The sequence below is a fragment of the Corvus moneduloides genome, chromosome 17 (genome assembly GCF_009650955.1).
Source record: "Corvus moneduloides isolate bCorMon1 chromosome 17, bCorMon1.pri, whole genome shotgun sequence".
Taxonomy (NCBI): domain Eukaryota; kingdom Metazoa; phylum Chordata; class Aves; order Passeriformes; family Corvidae; genus Corvus; species Corvus moneduloides.
Window position 1 is genome coordinate 8,847,803 of NC_045492.1, and position 12,346 is coordinate 8,860,148.

The following is a 12,346-nucleotide window of genomic DNA, read 5'->3' on the forward strand; positions in this document are numbered from 1 at the left end:
CTGTTACTGGCTCCTCTTGGGTTGCCATTTCCCTCCTCCCTTCCCAGTCCCAGCTGGGTACAGCTGAGGATCTGGCCCAAAGTCTGGTTTTAGCGATAGACTATTTATCTTTGGTAATGGAGTGTGCTCGCTTTATCCCAAGCAGAGAATAGGATGGCAGGAACGACTACACGTGGACAGATAAGCCATAAAAACTCATTGTGTAGAACCGCAGATGTATTTTGGCTGTTGTCTGTTCAATTGGAACACGATTATCCAGATGTGATCTGCTGGTTACCGCTGGGATTCAGGCAGTTCTTTCAGCCAGCAGCCCAAGGAAGGGAACAGCTGTGGAACATACACTCCGAAAATTTCAATAGGTCTTTAACCTTCGCAGCCATTTGTTCAGCAGTGTGACATTTAAACAATAAACTTCGAAACGTGTGGGCATGAGTAGAAGAAATCCATGGAAAGAAGTTCCCCTCTGGCTGGCAGCTAATGGATTGCAATCCAATTATCCATGGGTTATTCTTCTTTCTGCATTATGCAGGACACATAATGAATGAGTACTGCTGGAGGAACATAGCTGAGGGCACAGGGCAGGATCTGGGATCTGAGCACATCGCTGGCATGAACTGAAGGTGACCCAGTTGTTCACAGACCTGGTTGCTAATTGGGCAGTGTAAGCATGGCCAGCTTGACAAGTTTTGTTTCCCTTCATCATTGTGCTGCTTTTGGTGCCTGCTCAGTTCCTCCCGCAGGAGGAAGGCTGGAGTAGGACAGGGTGTAGCTCTCTTAGTCTATTAATGAGCACAGTTTGGAGAAGGAATTTTATACATTTGTTGGGGAAAGGTTTACTGAGCAAATATGTTCTTGGAAATGCTGCTCTGTTTGTGGTCTCTGTCGTGTGTTTTGGGTTGAAGAAGGGATTACTCATTTCCTCCGTGTGTGATAATCTTATATGCAGCCATTAAATGCACACCCACACATTCTGCATGTGCCAGGTAGAATGTGTAGTATTTAATCCATATCAAACCTTCTAGAGGTGACCAAGAACTTTATGTTCTATTTTTAGAAGTCCCTTCATCGGAAGGAAAATAGGGAGGGAAGGTATTTCAAACATACTTTCCTTCTAGAAGCATTCCAGCCTCTTTTCATGGCAGCATCCTAAGTCTTGTGATTGTAGCTACCTTAAGTGTTTAAAATCCTACTTTCACTGAACTCCCCAGTGCTTCAGCAGCTGGTTCACACTTGAATATTTGTATTTTTGTTGCACTCACCACATCCCTCTCCCCATAGGGATACCAGGACTTTTTCCTGTGCTCTTTAAGGAGAAGTCAGTATTTTTTGGTGAAAGAATGTGTGTGTATTGTGTGTAAAAACTTTAACGATCATGCTCTTAAAAAAAGTGAAAGACTGACACTTAAGCTACACAAGACCCAATATTCAAGTGTTGATTTTACTTCCTCTGAATCAGGATCAGAACACACTTCAGGAGGAGGGAAAAATTGTCTTCCTTTGATGCAGGCAATACCTTGGGTAGTTGGTGCAAAGGAATTATGCATCAGGTTAAAAGAGTCCTTGCTGCCATGAATGCCCAAGAATAGACTCAGCTGGTTTGAGTGGGATCAGACCTTAATCTTCATCCCTTTCTAATACATAGTAGCTCAAACATTGCTGAATTCAGCATCTTTTTATGTAATCTCCCTACTTAAATATGTGTTTAGGACCAAAACTATGTTTTGGAGGTGTTCCTTGTTGCTCCCCTTCCTGGAAAGAGCTAAAGGGATGCCAGGTGGCATTTGAAATGATTCCACCCGGAATGAGGCACCAGCAGATCCCTCCTGCCCTGGCACTGGCCTCTCAGGCATAGCATTCCCTCCAGTTTACATGCACAGAAAAAGTGGGATCAAACCAGCTTGGTACACTGGCTGCTGGATTATGGTCAAATTCCTGCCCTAGCTGACGCAGAGGGAGCCCTTTTGAAAATCTGACTCCTGTTTGTGCGAGTTGAATCTTAAAAAGCTGGGTTCAGGAATGCCTTTGGTAACTTCTTAATTAAAATCTAGTGTTCCTAGAACTTCAGAATAAGTGGTGTGGCAATGCAACAGTGAACTGCAGCCTGTTCTGCTGAGTGAGGCTCCCTGCAGCTGCTTGTTCTCCACTGTTTCAGCCATGATCCCATCATTTCATTTCCTTGTATCTCCATGTTCAACATATCTTCCTTCCTCTTCACTCTTTGAACAGTCAGATCTTGATGTATTAAGCTGGTAACCAGGACTTGGAAGATCCCCAGCCCTGAGCCTCCCCATGGTCTCCTCATCTGCCTTGCAGTGCTGGCAGGGGTCAGCTGTCCATGTAGGGGTTCTGGGATGAAGGCTGTCATTTATTAAAGCCATCTGGGGACTCGTGTGGGACAGGGACATTCCTGAGTTGGGGAGCTGATGACAGTGAGTCTGGAAGACTTCATTTCCATCTCAGCAAGGCAGCTTTCCCTTCCTGCCAGGACTGGAGTGGTTTGGCAGGACTGGGGAACCTGCAGAGCTGACTGATGTTGTGCAGATAAGTGTAAGGAACAGCTTCTTTCTGATAAGTGTCCTGGCTCTTCTTGTATATGGGAAACTTGACTTATAAGATATTTTTAGAATATGTTTAGGATGTCTTTCATGCCCTTTCTTCACTGGAAACACTGGGAGGAACTTCAACATCTTCTCTGTAAAAGCACCTTTACTCTGGGTGTCATTGTTGGTAATGATTGTGTGGCTGCCACTTTCCAACCAGTTCTGGGCAGAACTGTCAGCATCACTGCTGTGCACACAAAGGATTCTTCTACAAACCCCGTAATTTCCATGGAGCTGCAGTAAAATGCCTCTTGTAGCTAATTATCTGCTTAGTTAACATAGTAATACATGAGTCTGTGAAAACCTAAATAGATTAAACAGAAGTGGAAGTTTCTTGTAAAAGCCATTGATTGCTTTATATGCTAATCACTGATAATTATTTAACACAAGGCTTGCAGGGATGATTGTTCTGATAGCAGCTGAGAGGCTCAGACAGATTGAGTGTCATTCTGTAAAGACCCATTTCCCCATCCATTTGCAAATTCTGGCATTCTTTGTAGCCTCTGTTAATAGTTCCCAAATTCAGAAAAGGTGGCTTACTTCACAGCAGATCCCGGATTGTCCACGTATTCCAGATCACTTTCCTGTCAGCTTGGGCAGGAGGGTTTGGTGAGATTTTCAGCTGAGCCAGTCAAGCTGATGTTGTCCAGAGGGATCCGTGTTGGGTGATGCTGCTGTCCCAGGCCTCCACTCTGTGTGAAGGTAGAAGAGGATCCAGAATCCTTTAGCAGCAGCTGTTCCTTGTGGGAAGGTCATTTGTAGTCCCAGACTGCTGGTCTTGAAATCATGGGGGAGATTTAAATCACAAGGGATTATTTTTTCCCCCCATTTTTCAAATTCCCGGGTGGAAAGAAGTGGGCAGGAGGGAGGGAACCCAGCTGCTGGGGCACAGGGCAGCTGGGAGCAGCTGCCCTGGGAGCAGCTCCGTGGTGGGTCCCTGTAAAAACCACATTTATTTCTGAAAAGAAACTTAAATTTCCAGAGTGAGGGCCCTGGGAATAAAGAGGAACAAGAGTTTCTGTGTGAGAGGAGACAAACTCTGTAGGGAATGTTCTCAATCAAACACATGCAAGCCAGGGAATTCCCAGTGCAGCCCTTCATTGCCAGCGATGCTTTAGGCTAAGGCAAGGTCTGGAGTAAAAACACTAAGGATGAGCCAAAGTATTGGGGTTTTTATATGGTAAAGAGGAATATGTAGGCTCCTCTGCATGCCCAGGGACTTTCTTTGCTGTGCAGGGACCTCCACATTGGTACTTTTAATGCTGTCTGGGGTACAGGGAGCAGAATAGCCTGCTCCATCCTTTGCCTCCAAGGCTGGATCCACCTACCTAAACCGTGTGTGGCTAATGCCTGTCTCATCTGCAGTCCACTGGGTGGTTTATGAGCCTTGCTAATTGCGATATTTGAAAAATCCCCTGAACCTGCAGTTTTAGCCAGTGACCATTTGCCCTTTCTATTTGTAGCAATTTCCTGACATAGTTATTGTATCTATTGCTAAATAAGCAATTTCAGTTCTTTTCATTGTCATGTTTTCTAGACTTCAGATCTTTCCTATTGCTTTCCTTTGGATTCTCTCCAGTTATTTCACATCATTTCTTGAAATGAAGTGCTCAGAGAAGAGATGCAGTGTTTCAGTTCCATTTTTGTCTGTGGGGAAAGCTGTTGCCTTTGTGATGGTGAACAATCCAAAAAGAACTTTGCAAAGGATTTAAAGATAGCTGGGCTCTAGAGAATCATCTAAAGGTCTTACTGGAACAGAAAACAGAAGAAAAATTTAATTATTTCATTAAAATAATGAGCTAAGTTTTATTACATGCTCCTTGGGGGTGGTGTAGTTTAAAAAGAACAGGTTGTCCAGAGAAGCTGGGGCTGCCCCATCTCTGGAAGTGTTCAAGGCTAGGTTGGATGGGGCTTGGAGCAACCTGGTCTAGCGGAATGTGTCCCTGCCCATGGCAAGATGAACTTCGAGGTCCCTTTCAGCCCAGACCAGTTCTGTTCTATGATTCTAAAAGCTCCTGCATGAACCCAGCCCTGCACTGCTCATTCAGCAGCAGGAACTGTCAGGAGGCATCTCCACCCCTGTGCTGCTCAGAGCAGGAGCACCACAGAGAGGTGGAGCAGCCAGGGGACAGCCCTGAGAGCTCTGCTGGTGACACGGGGTCACTCCTGCCAGGCTCTGCCTCCCAGCTGTGCTTTGTTTCTCTCCCAGGTGAACAAGTCACCACTGGGGAGCTCAGACTTGCTTAGAGGGCTCAAGGCCATGTGCAAACTTCCACAGCACTGTTTCCAAGGAGTCCTTTTTGTCAGGTGACCGAAAAAAACAGCCCTGGGATCGGTGGAGCTTGTGGTTTATTTTCCCCTGTGTTTTCAGAGGTGTTTTCTATCACCTGAGTCCTGGCTTTGGCTTTGTTTCAGCCGTGGAAGCCCAGTGCCTCTGTGTGAATGCTGGGCTGTGAAGGATTGCATTGTCTTTGTTCATTAAAATACTCAGAGGCTTTTTGTCCCCACCTTCAGCCAGTGACCCGAAGTTGGATTTTACACTTCACTGCCTGCTCCCTGCTGCCTTCCTTGAGCATCACCAGCTCCAGCCCTGACCCCTGTGTGTTCCTCCCACGTATTTGTAATGTCCCCTATTACCTGCAGCCAGCTGCCGGGACTAATTACAGGGCCCTTTACAACCCCCTGGGGCAGCAGAGTTGGTGTCTGTGCATGGCAGGATATAAATCAAGTTTGCATTTCTTCACCTTTTCTCCTGGTCTAGTCTTTCCTCGTTTCCTTTTAATGAGGCCGTGGAAAACAGGCAGCATGTTGTGCTATCACTGTTGCCAACATTTAATTGTGTTTGGCTTCATGGTGACAGCCATTGCCTTGAAAAATCCATAAGGATGCCCTCAAACTCACATTGTTGGGGAAGAAGGACACGGAACTCCCTCCGAGAAGAAGGGCAAGAAATGCACATCTGAAGCAATGCAAGTTAAGCCAAACACACTTGAAAATGTCAGAGGTGAAGTTTCTGTTAAAAACTGAAATTCCAAAGGGTGATCCTTTGGGGCCGCAGTTTGCCGTGGACAGAGAAGGTGAATTACAATTAGAAGTCTTGTGTTTTTTTAAATATTGTGAAGCTGTGTTTCTTTCTGCCCTCTAATTCTTCTCTGTGCAATATTTACCACTAAGAGAGGGGAAAGATTTCTTTCTATATTAGACTTCTGAATCCTTTGGTTGAAGTGGAAAAGTTAAAGGAAAAAAGTGCAACAGAAAAAAACAAATTCCACGGGCCCGTGTGCTGTTGCATCCAGTGATAACAAAGGGCTAACAAGGCAGAGATTTGATATTTCAGTATAATTTAAGTAAAACTGCCTTTCATTTTCTGCCTAAAATGTAAGAAAATTTATTATTAATCTTTTCGCATAAAAAAACTACATTTTGCAAACTGTTAACCTAAAGAAACACTACATCTTGGGACAAAGGTTTTAAACTGAAAGAAGTCAGGTTTAGATTAGGTATTAAGCAGAATTTTTTACTCAGAGGGTGCTGAGGCCCTGGCACAGGGTGCCCAGAGGAGCAGTGGCTGCCCCTGGATCCCTGGAAGTGTTCAAGGCCAGGTTGGATGGGGCTTGGAGCAATCTGGGGTAGTGGAAGGTGTCCCTGCCCATGGCAGGGGGTTGTAATGAAATGAATTTTAAAGTCCTGTCCAACCCAAACTATTCTATGATTCCATGGTCTTAAAATAAAATCAGCTTTACTCCTTGTGCACCCTCTTCCTGAGTACTTGCTCCAAGCTGTTTCATCCCCCTTGGGTCCTCACTGCCAGTTTGGGGTTACCTGCAATGACTGCACCTTTTTCTAATTTGAGTTTTATAAATGCTGGAATTCTTGTTGATACCTGTCTAAAACCAAGTGTTGAACATGCAGCTATTTGTAGAATCCTTGGTTTAAACTCTGCGTCCAAGTGTGACTTTTTACCACCAGAATGGGCAACCTGTGCTTTTTCCTCTTAAAGCAAATGCCCTTAAAAAGCTGCCTTAAACTGAAAATTAGCTGTGTATTCCCTAAATGTGATAGATCAAGCAGTGCAGGAGAAAAAAAAACCACTTAATTGTGTGCTTTGGACAGAAACCTGCAGCAATCCCCGTTTGTCAGCCTTTTGTGGTTTGTTACAATACACTGGACCACGCAAGGTGCCAAATCAATGCACGTTCTCTATAGAAGTGTTTCTCCTTGGTTAACCAGGTTAAACCACTTAGCTCTTGTTTTATTATCCCATTAGCAATCCAAACCCCATATTTTTGGGTTCCAAGCTGATGTAGTTCCATGGGCAGCCCTTGAAATTTGCCAGAATCCCCATGGCTCCAGTAATTCTAATTGAAGTTGGCACAAATTTGAAATGCAGGCAGCGATAAGCTGTTGTAAGTCTTGGAGCATTGCAGAGCAAAATGGGAAATGCTTATTATATGAGGTTATTTGAGCAGATTTAACCATTTTAGGGCACAGATGGTTTTGGTAGGGAGCTAAATTATGGGTCCACGTGATGATGGGTGTTGCTCTACAAATCAGGATGAGATGCAAGAGTAATTGCACATGGGGGGTTTTGATGCAGACTTTTTTCTAGTGCTTATGGGAATGATCCCTTGAGACCTTTTAGAGCTTAGTTTTCTGTGGAATTAGAATAAAGAATTTTCTCAGTGGAGGCTTGTCCCAGCTGTTGGCTGACTTTGCAGGGCAGACCCCAGCCATTGTCCCCACTCCTCCACTCCCTTCACTGGTCTAATGGCTTGTTTATATCCTCTGCTTTTAGAGATTTACGCTTCAACCACATCAAGGAGATACAACCTGGAGCCTTCAGAAGACTGAAGAACCTCAACACACTGTAAGTTGCACTCTGAGGATATCCATTTATTACTTGTGTTAGTACTGTCCCCTAAAATGGCTTAAAGGTGGCCTTGGGCTTTGAGTTATTTCAGTCAAGTTGTGCATATCCAGCCAAAGCTTTAAAATTCCCTCTGTTCCACCGTGGATCATGTTTCTTACCTGTTTTTATTTAAATGTGGTGTTTAATAACTTTCATTTTTCACATTTAACCTCTGTGTTCAAAAATAAAATATGGTGAATTCTAGCACAGACTGAGGGTGTTTGAGCAGGTATGGCCTGGGAACAGCCCATGAAAGCATTTCTCACCTGGGATCAAGACAGTGCAGGGATGAATTAAAATCTTCTTCCTTTCCATGGTCTCCTCTAATGAATGAACCACGTCAGTTGCTCTACATGAGTTTGACTGAGCATCCTTCAAATGCCATCTTGCCCCTATGCCTTGCCCTAAAAGAGGTGCCTACAGCTGCCCTGCTCCAGGTAGAAATGGGGGTAGAAAGCTGCCCCTCCAGCCTTGTATCCCTGTATGTTGATACTCTCACATCACTGTACACACTGCTCCACTAACCAGCTTTTCACTCTTCCCAAAGGAAATCCTGGGAACCTCTGCTTCTTCTGGCTGCTGCAGGGCTGAGGGTTTGGAGACAGATCTGAGTGCATCTGCACCCCGTAGCCAAGGAGCTGAAAACACACCAGCTCCCAAATCAGAACCAGAAGCTGTGTCAGCACAGCACTGTGCTGGATGTAGCTGGGCTGTTGAGACTCAGATCTAATTATTTGAGTTGTGACATGGTGCTAACAGCCGTAGGATTTCCAGGTCCAAGCCGGAATTCCTCAGCGAGGCAAAGCAGCTCCTTTGGGAACCTGACAGGTATTCACACATTCATGATCCCAAATGGCAACAGAAAGTTCAGGCTGGTTTTTATTGTCTGGCCTTGAGCGATCTGAAGTCCCTGATCCTGTGAAGGTGGCAGAGCTGAAGGAAGGCAAGCCTGGGCAATAAGGCATTCAGTCAGCTCCAAGCAGTTGCAGGAAAAGTAGGATTACAGCAGGACTTTATTATAGAGACCTGCTCAAGTGTTATCTTTGAAAAACCAGCATTTGCCAAAGATTGTTCCACTCTGTGTGTGGGGCTGAGTGGCCAAGCCATGACTGCAGGATGCTCCAGAGTACCTTGGCTGTGGCCCAGGACAAGTGGTCATGGAGTGGGCTGGTCAAAAACTTTACTGCCACTGATGCTATTCATCCAGAACAGCCCAGGTTAGTCTCACAAACTGCACCATGTGGTACTTAATTGCCAAAAATAATAAGGAAGAAAGGATGCTTTGGATGGATGTCTGTCATTTGAGATAGGGTCAGATACAGCGAGAAATGAGAAAAAAATATCTAGAGAGATAATAGAGTCCAAGTCCGTAGGGTTTTGCCTTATCACAAAGCTCTGCTGAGGCCTCTTGATCTCCAGCCCTGCTCTTCCACCCCTGGAGCTCTCCTGAGTCAAGGAAACAAAGGGTTTCAGATGATGTCATCTCTGTGTGATGCAGGCAGATGTTTGGCAGCAGCTCCCAGGACCACCAGGCGAGTTTACAGCCGAGCTCTGGGGAAAATGAGGATGCTGGCAGGGCTTCCTGGGACAGATGCTCCACCCAGCCTGCCAAGCTTTGTAAGGGGTCCTAATTCCTGCCCTGCCAGCACCTTGGACTGTCCAGGTCTCTGACCTGTGCAGGACTTTTGCTTTTGTCTTTCTGACTCCTCCACTCTGCATAGGGGTAGATACAGATAGAGCCTGGCTGGGGGGGAAAGGACCTGTCTCTCTCTAACACCTGTTTGTGCTCCATGAATTTCTGCAGTTCCTTTTCCTTTCTGTCTCTATACTCTCCTGGACAGAGACCTCAAGGACAGCAAGTCCATGAGCAGTACCAGAAGGAATAGGCATGAATGTACCCCCTGCCATCCCTGATCTCATGATTTGGGATGCCAGGCCAGTAAGAACAATGCATTTTCACAGGTGCTGGGCAGACACTCCTGCTTTCCCTAAACAGTGTCCTATGGCCATTGTCAGAGCTGGAATACTGGACTAGGTGAAACGCTGCTCTGAAAAATACTGCATTTTTATAATTGAGTTCTGAAAATCAACCTGATTTGCCAAGGAAACCTTTGTTTAGATAGTACTTCTGATGCTTAGTTTTATTTCCTGGTCTGGCCAGCAAACTGGAACACTCAGTTATTCTCACACTTGTAGTAGTTAATTCCCACGGCTGAGGAGCTTGATAGCTGACTGAGGGAACATTGGACCTCACACTCCTGAAGCAAATTTCTCTCCAGGAACTTTGGTTTGTCCAATTCCCACATCAAAACTGACAAGAGCTGAAGAATTTGCTGATGTTTCTTAGATGGTAAATTTTGCCCAAGGACTTGGATAGCTTTTCAAGTGATAAAGAGAATGAATCCTTTCAAATCCCTGAGAAACTTCCTGGGAAAATTTGTCCAGAAAATTTGAAGTGAGAGGTTTGGAGGATAGAATAGTCCGGGTTCCACGTGCAGACCTCTGAGCTTGCAGCTTTCTGCCATTGAGTTTAAATAAATCTTCCATAAGCAAATAAATGTTTTTTAAAGAGCTTTTTCCACTAATGGCAGAGAAAGAGCAACAGATTCTGGTGAAGCTTCTGTTCTCCATCTCCTTTAGGGCAGGGTGGCTGTTCTGTATCCAAGTTTGACAGTTTATAAACCACCCTGAAAAGGAAACCTTTGTAGCCTGTGTTGGATGCAGGGAAATGGGTTGATAGGAGAGGAGCCTGTGTGGATGTCCAGTGGGGCTGTTCAACAGTTCAAACCCTCCCCTGGCTCCTCTCTGCTTTCCTCTGGTGTGGGAGATTTGATAAATCACAGAGCACTACTTTAGCATTAAAAACAGGAGCCCTGTTTGTGGAAGAGACACAGTCACTGTTTGCTTCCAGCTGGGGACTCCTGGTACAGCACCACAGGTAAGGAGCAGTATCCCAAATCCTGCACCACTGGGAGCTTCTGTGTTGGCTGTGTGCCATTGGAGAAGTTCTCTTGGGCTAAACATCTTAGACAGTTGTAAGATTTCCTCGTCCCTTCCTACTGGCTCTGCTCTGTTCCCATCTGTGCAGATGTGGTGTGTATTTTTAAACTCTTAATATGTCCCCTTGGTACAAAAAAAAAAAAAAAAAATAGGGTAACAGGGAGAGTGAGGCAAAAAAACCTTCATGTATGCCATCCACAAAACCCCCTCAGCTCCAGGACAGCTGTTTTGCTGCAGTTTGCCATCACTTGCTGCATGGCTGAAGCCAACATTAGCTCAGAGCAGCTGCTGGGCTGTGGGAGAGAGAGGAAACTCTGTGAGCCCATGGTGAGGCACAGCCTCTCGCTGCTTCCCAGTTTTTGCTCCTTTAGGTCATTTTTGGGTGGGGATGGATGATGACACCCCTGTGAGGCCTCTCCTTACATGTTCCCACAGGAGTCAGCGCTGCCTGGTCAGCCCAGTTGGTTCATTGCTGTATTTTCAAACCACAGCCAAAGGGTTGCTGCTCCTTGCGTCTCTCCAGCACCATCCACAGAAATGTCCAACCCAGGGACCAAGGTTTCTTAACATCTCCAGTCTGCATTTTGTCCTCCTGAGACAAGAGCACCCTAGGGAACAGCGGCTCTGTGGAGACCACATTGCATGTGCCTCTGCCTGGCCCTTTGCCCCGTCACTGCTCACATCATATTTCTCTTCCTGCTTAGGAGAGAGCAAAAGCACTTCTGCTGAGCCCTGCAGCTCTGCTTCAGGTGCTGCTTGTGAAGGATCTCAGGGCAAACAACAGCAGTAGCGTGGAGTTTCTGTCTTTTACCCTCTAGTAACTCTTGACAGAATGTGTTCCTGCCAGAAAGGAGGGGATGTCAGAGCCTGCTTGGATCTCAGAATAGGAGTTTCTCCCTTTAATATGGGAAATGGATATTCCAGATCATTCTGTCAACAAGGGAGAATGAGTGGTTGAACATAAAACTCACTTTTTCTCCCCCTCTAAATACACTACGTGATGATTTCTATTAGTGGTGTGAGGAAAAAAATAGCTGTTTTTTCACAATGACTGTAGCATGTGGTTTGTCAAATGAAAAGAGCAAAGAGAGCATGGTTTGAGTCTGAATTCTGTACTGTCACATCATTTAATACATTCTTCAAAACAGAAAACCACTCATTTAATGCAACTTAAGCCTGTGCCTGGCAACCTGGGGAGCGGGTGGGGAAGGAGAAGGGAGAGGCAGTCAGGACATAAAACCTAAAGGAAACTGAATATGAAACGTTCTCTTGGTGAATCTGGGCCAGATCTCATGGTGCTTGTATATCTCAAACGTCCCAGAAGAGTTTTGCAGGAATAAAATCTGTGGGATTGAGTTCTCCTGCTCATTTGGAGTCCAATTCACTGTCTGGCATGAAAGGGAATGTCCCATCCTTTTGCTAGGAAATGTGCTTCTGATACTTTTAATTTAGCCTGTTTAGCTACAGGGTGTGCTTAAGATAATGATAGTGATAATGATCTTTCCAGCCTCTGTCTGCCAGAGCACCTATTCCCGGCAGATCTGGGATCTCAGCTTTCAGCCCTTTAAGGGCAGCAGGAATTTGGGCATTTTTGCTATGGATGGCAGCTGGGACTGATAGGCCCAGGCCATGCCAGGATTTTGCCCACTTCTCTGCCTGAGTGAATTGCACAGGAGTCAAGGAGCAGACAGCTGTGCAGGAACTATCCAAAGTCTTTCTAGGAGCCACATGTGCTGCCTTATCCATGGATTTCTCTGAAAGCAGCATTTTGGATTAAGTGGACTGTTAGGGACTTCATCAATTATCTCACTCTCAAATGTTTTCCAGGACTTATTCT

At 45.4% G+C, this 12,346-nt stretch overlaps 1 protein-coding gene across 2 annotated transcripts in view; it reads left to right on the forward strand.

Annotated features, from left to right (window-relative positions):
* Nucleotides 1-12,346, forward strand: part of LOC116452755 (peroxidasin homolog) — a 45,376-nt gene that overhangs the window by 3,736 nt on the left and 29,294 nt on the right. For both annotated transcript variants that reach the window (XM_032127454.1, XM_032127453.1), the window contains exon 2: nt 7,396-7,467. In XM_032127454.1, the coding sequence (XP_031983345.1) occupies nt 7,396-7,467 (72 nt within the window). The remainder of the gene's footprint in view (nt 1-7,395; nt 7,468-12,346) is intronic.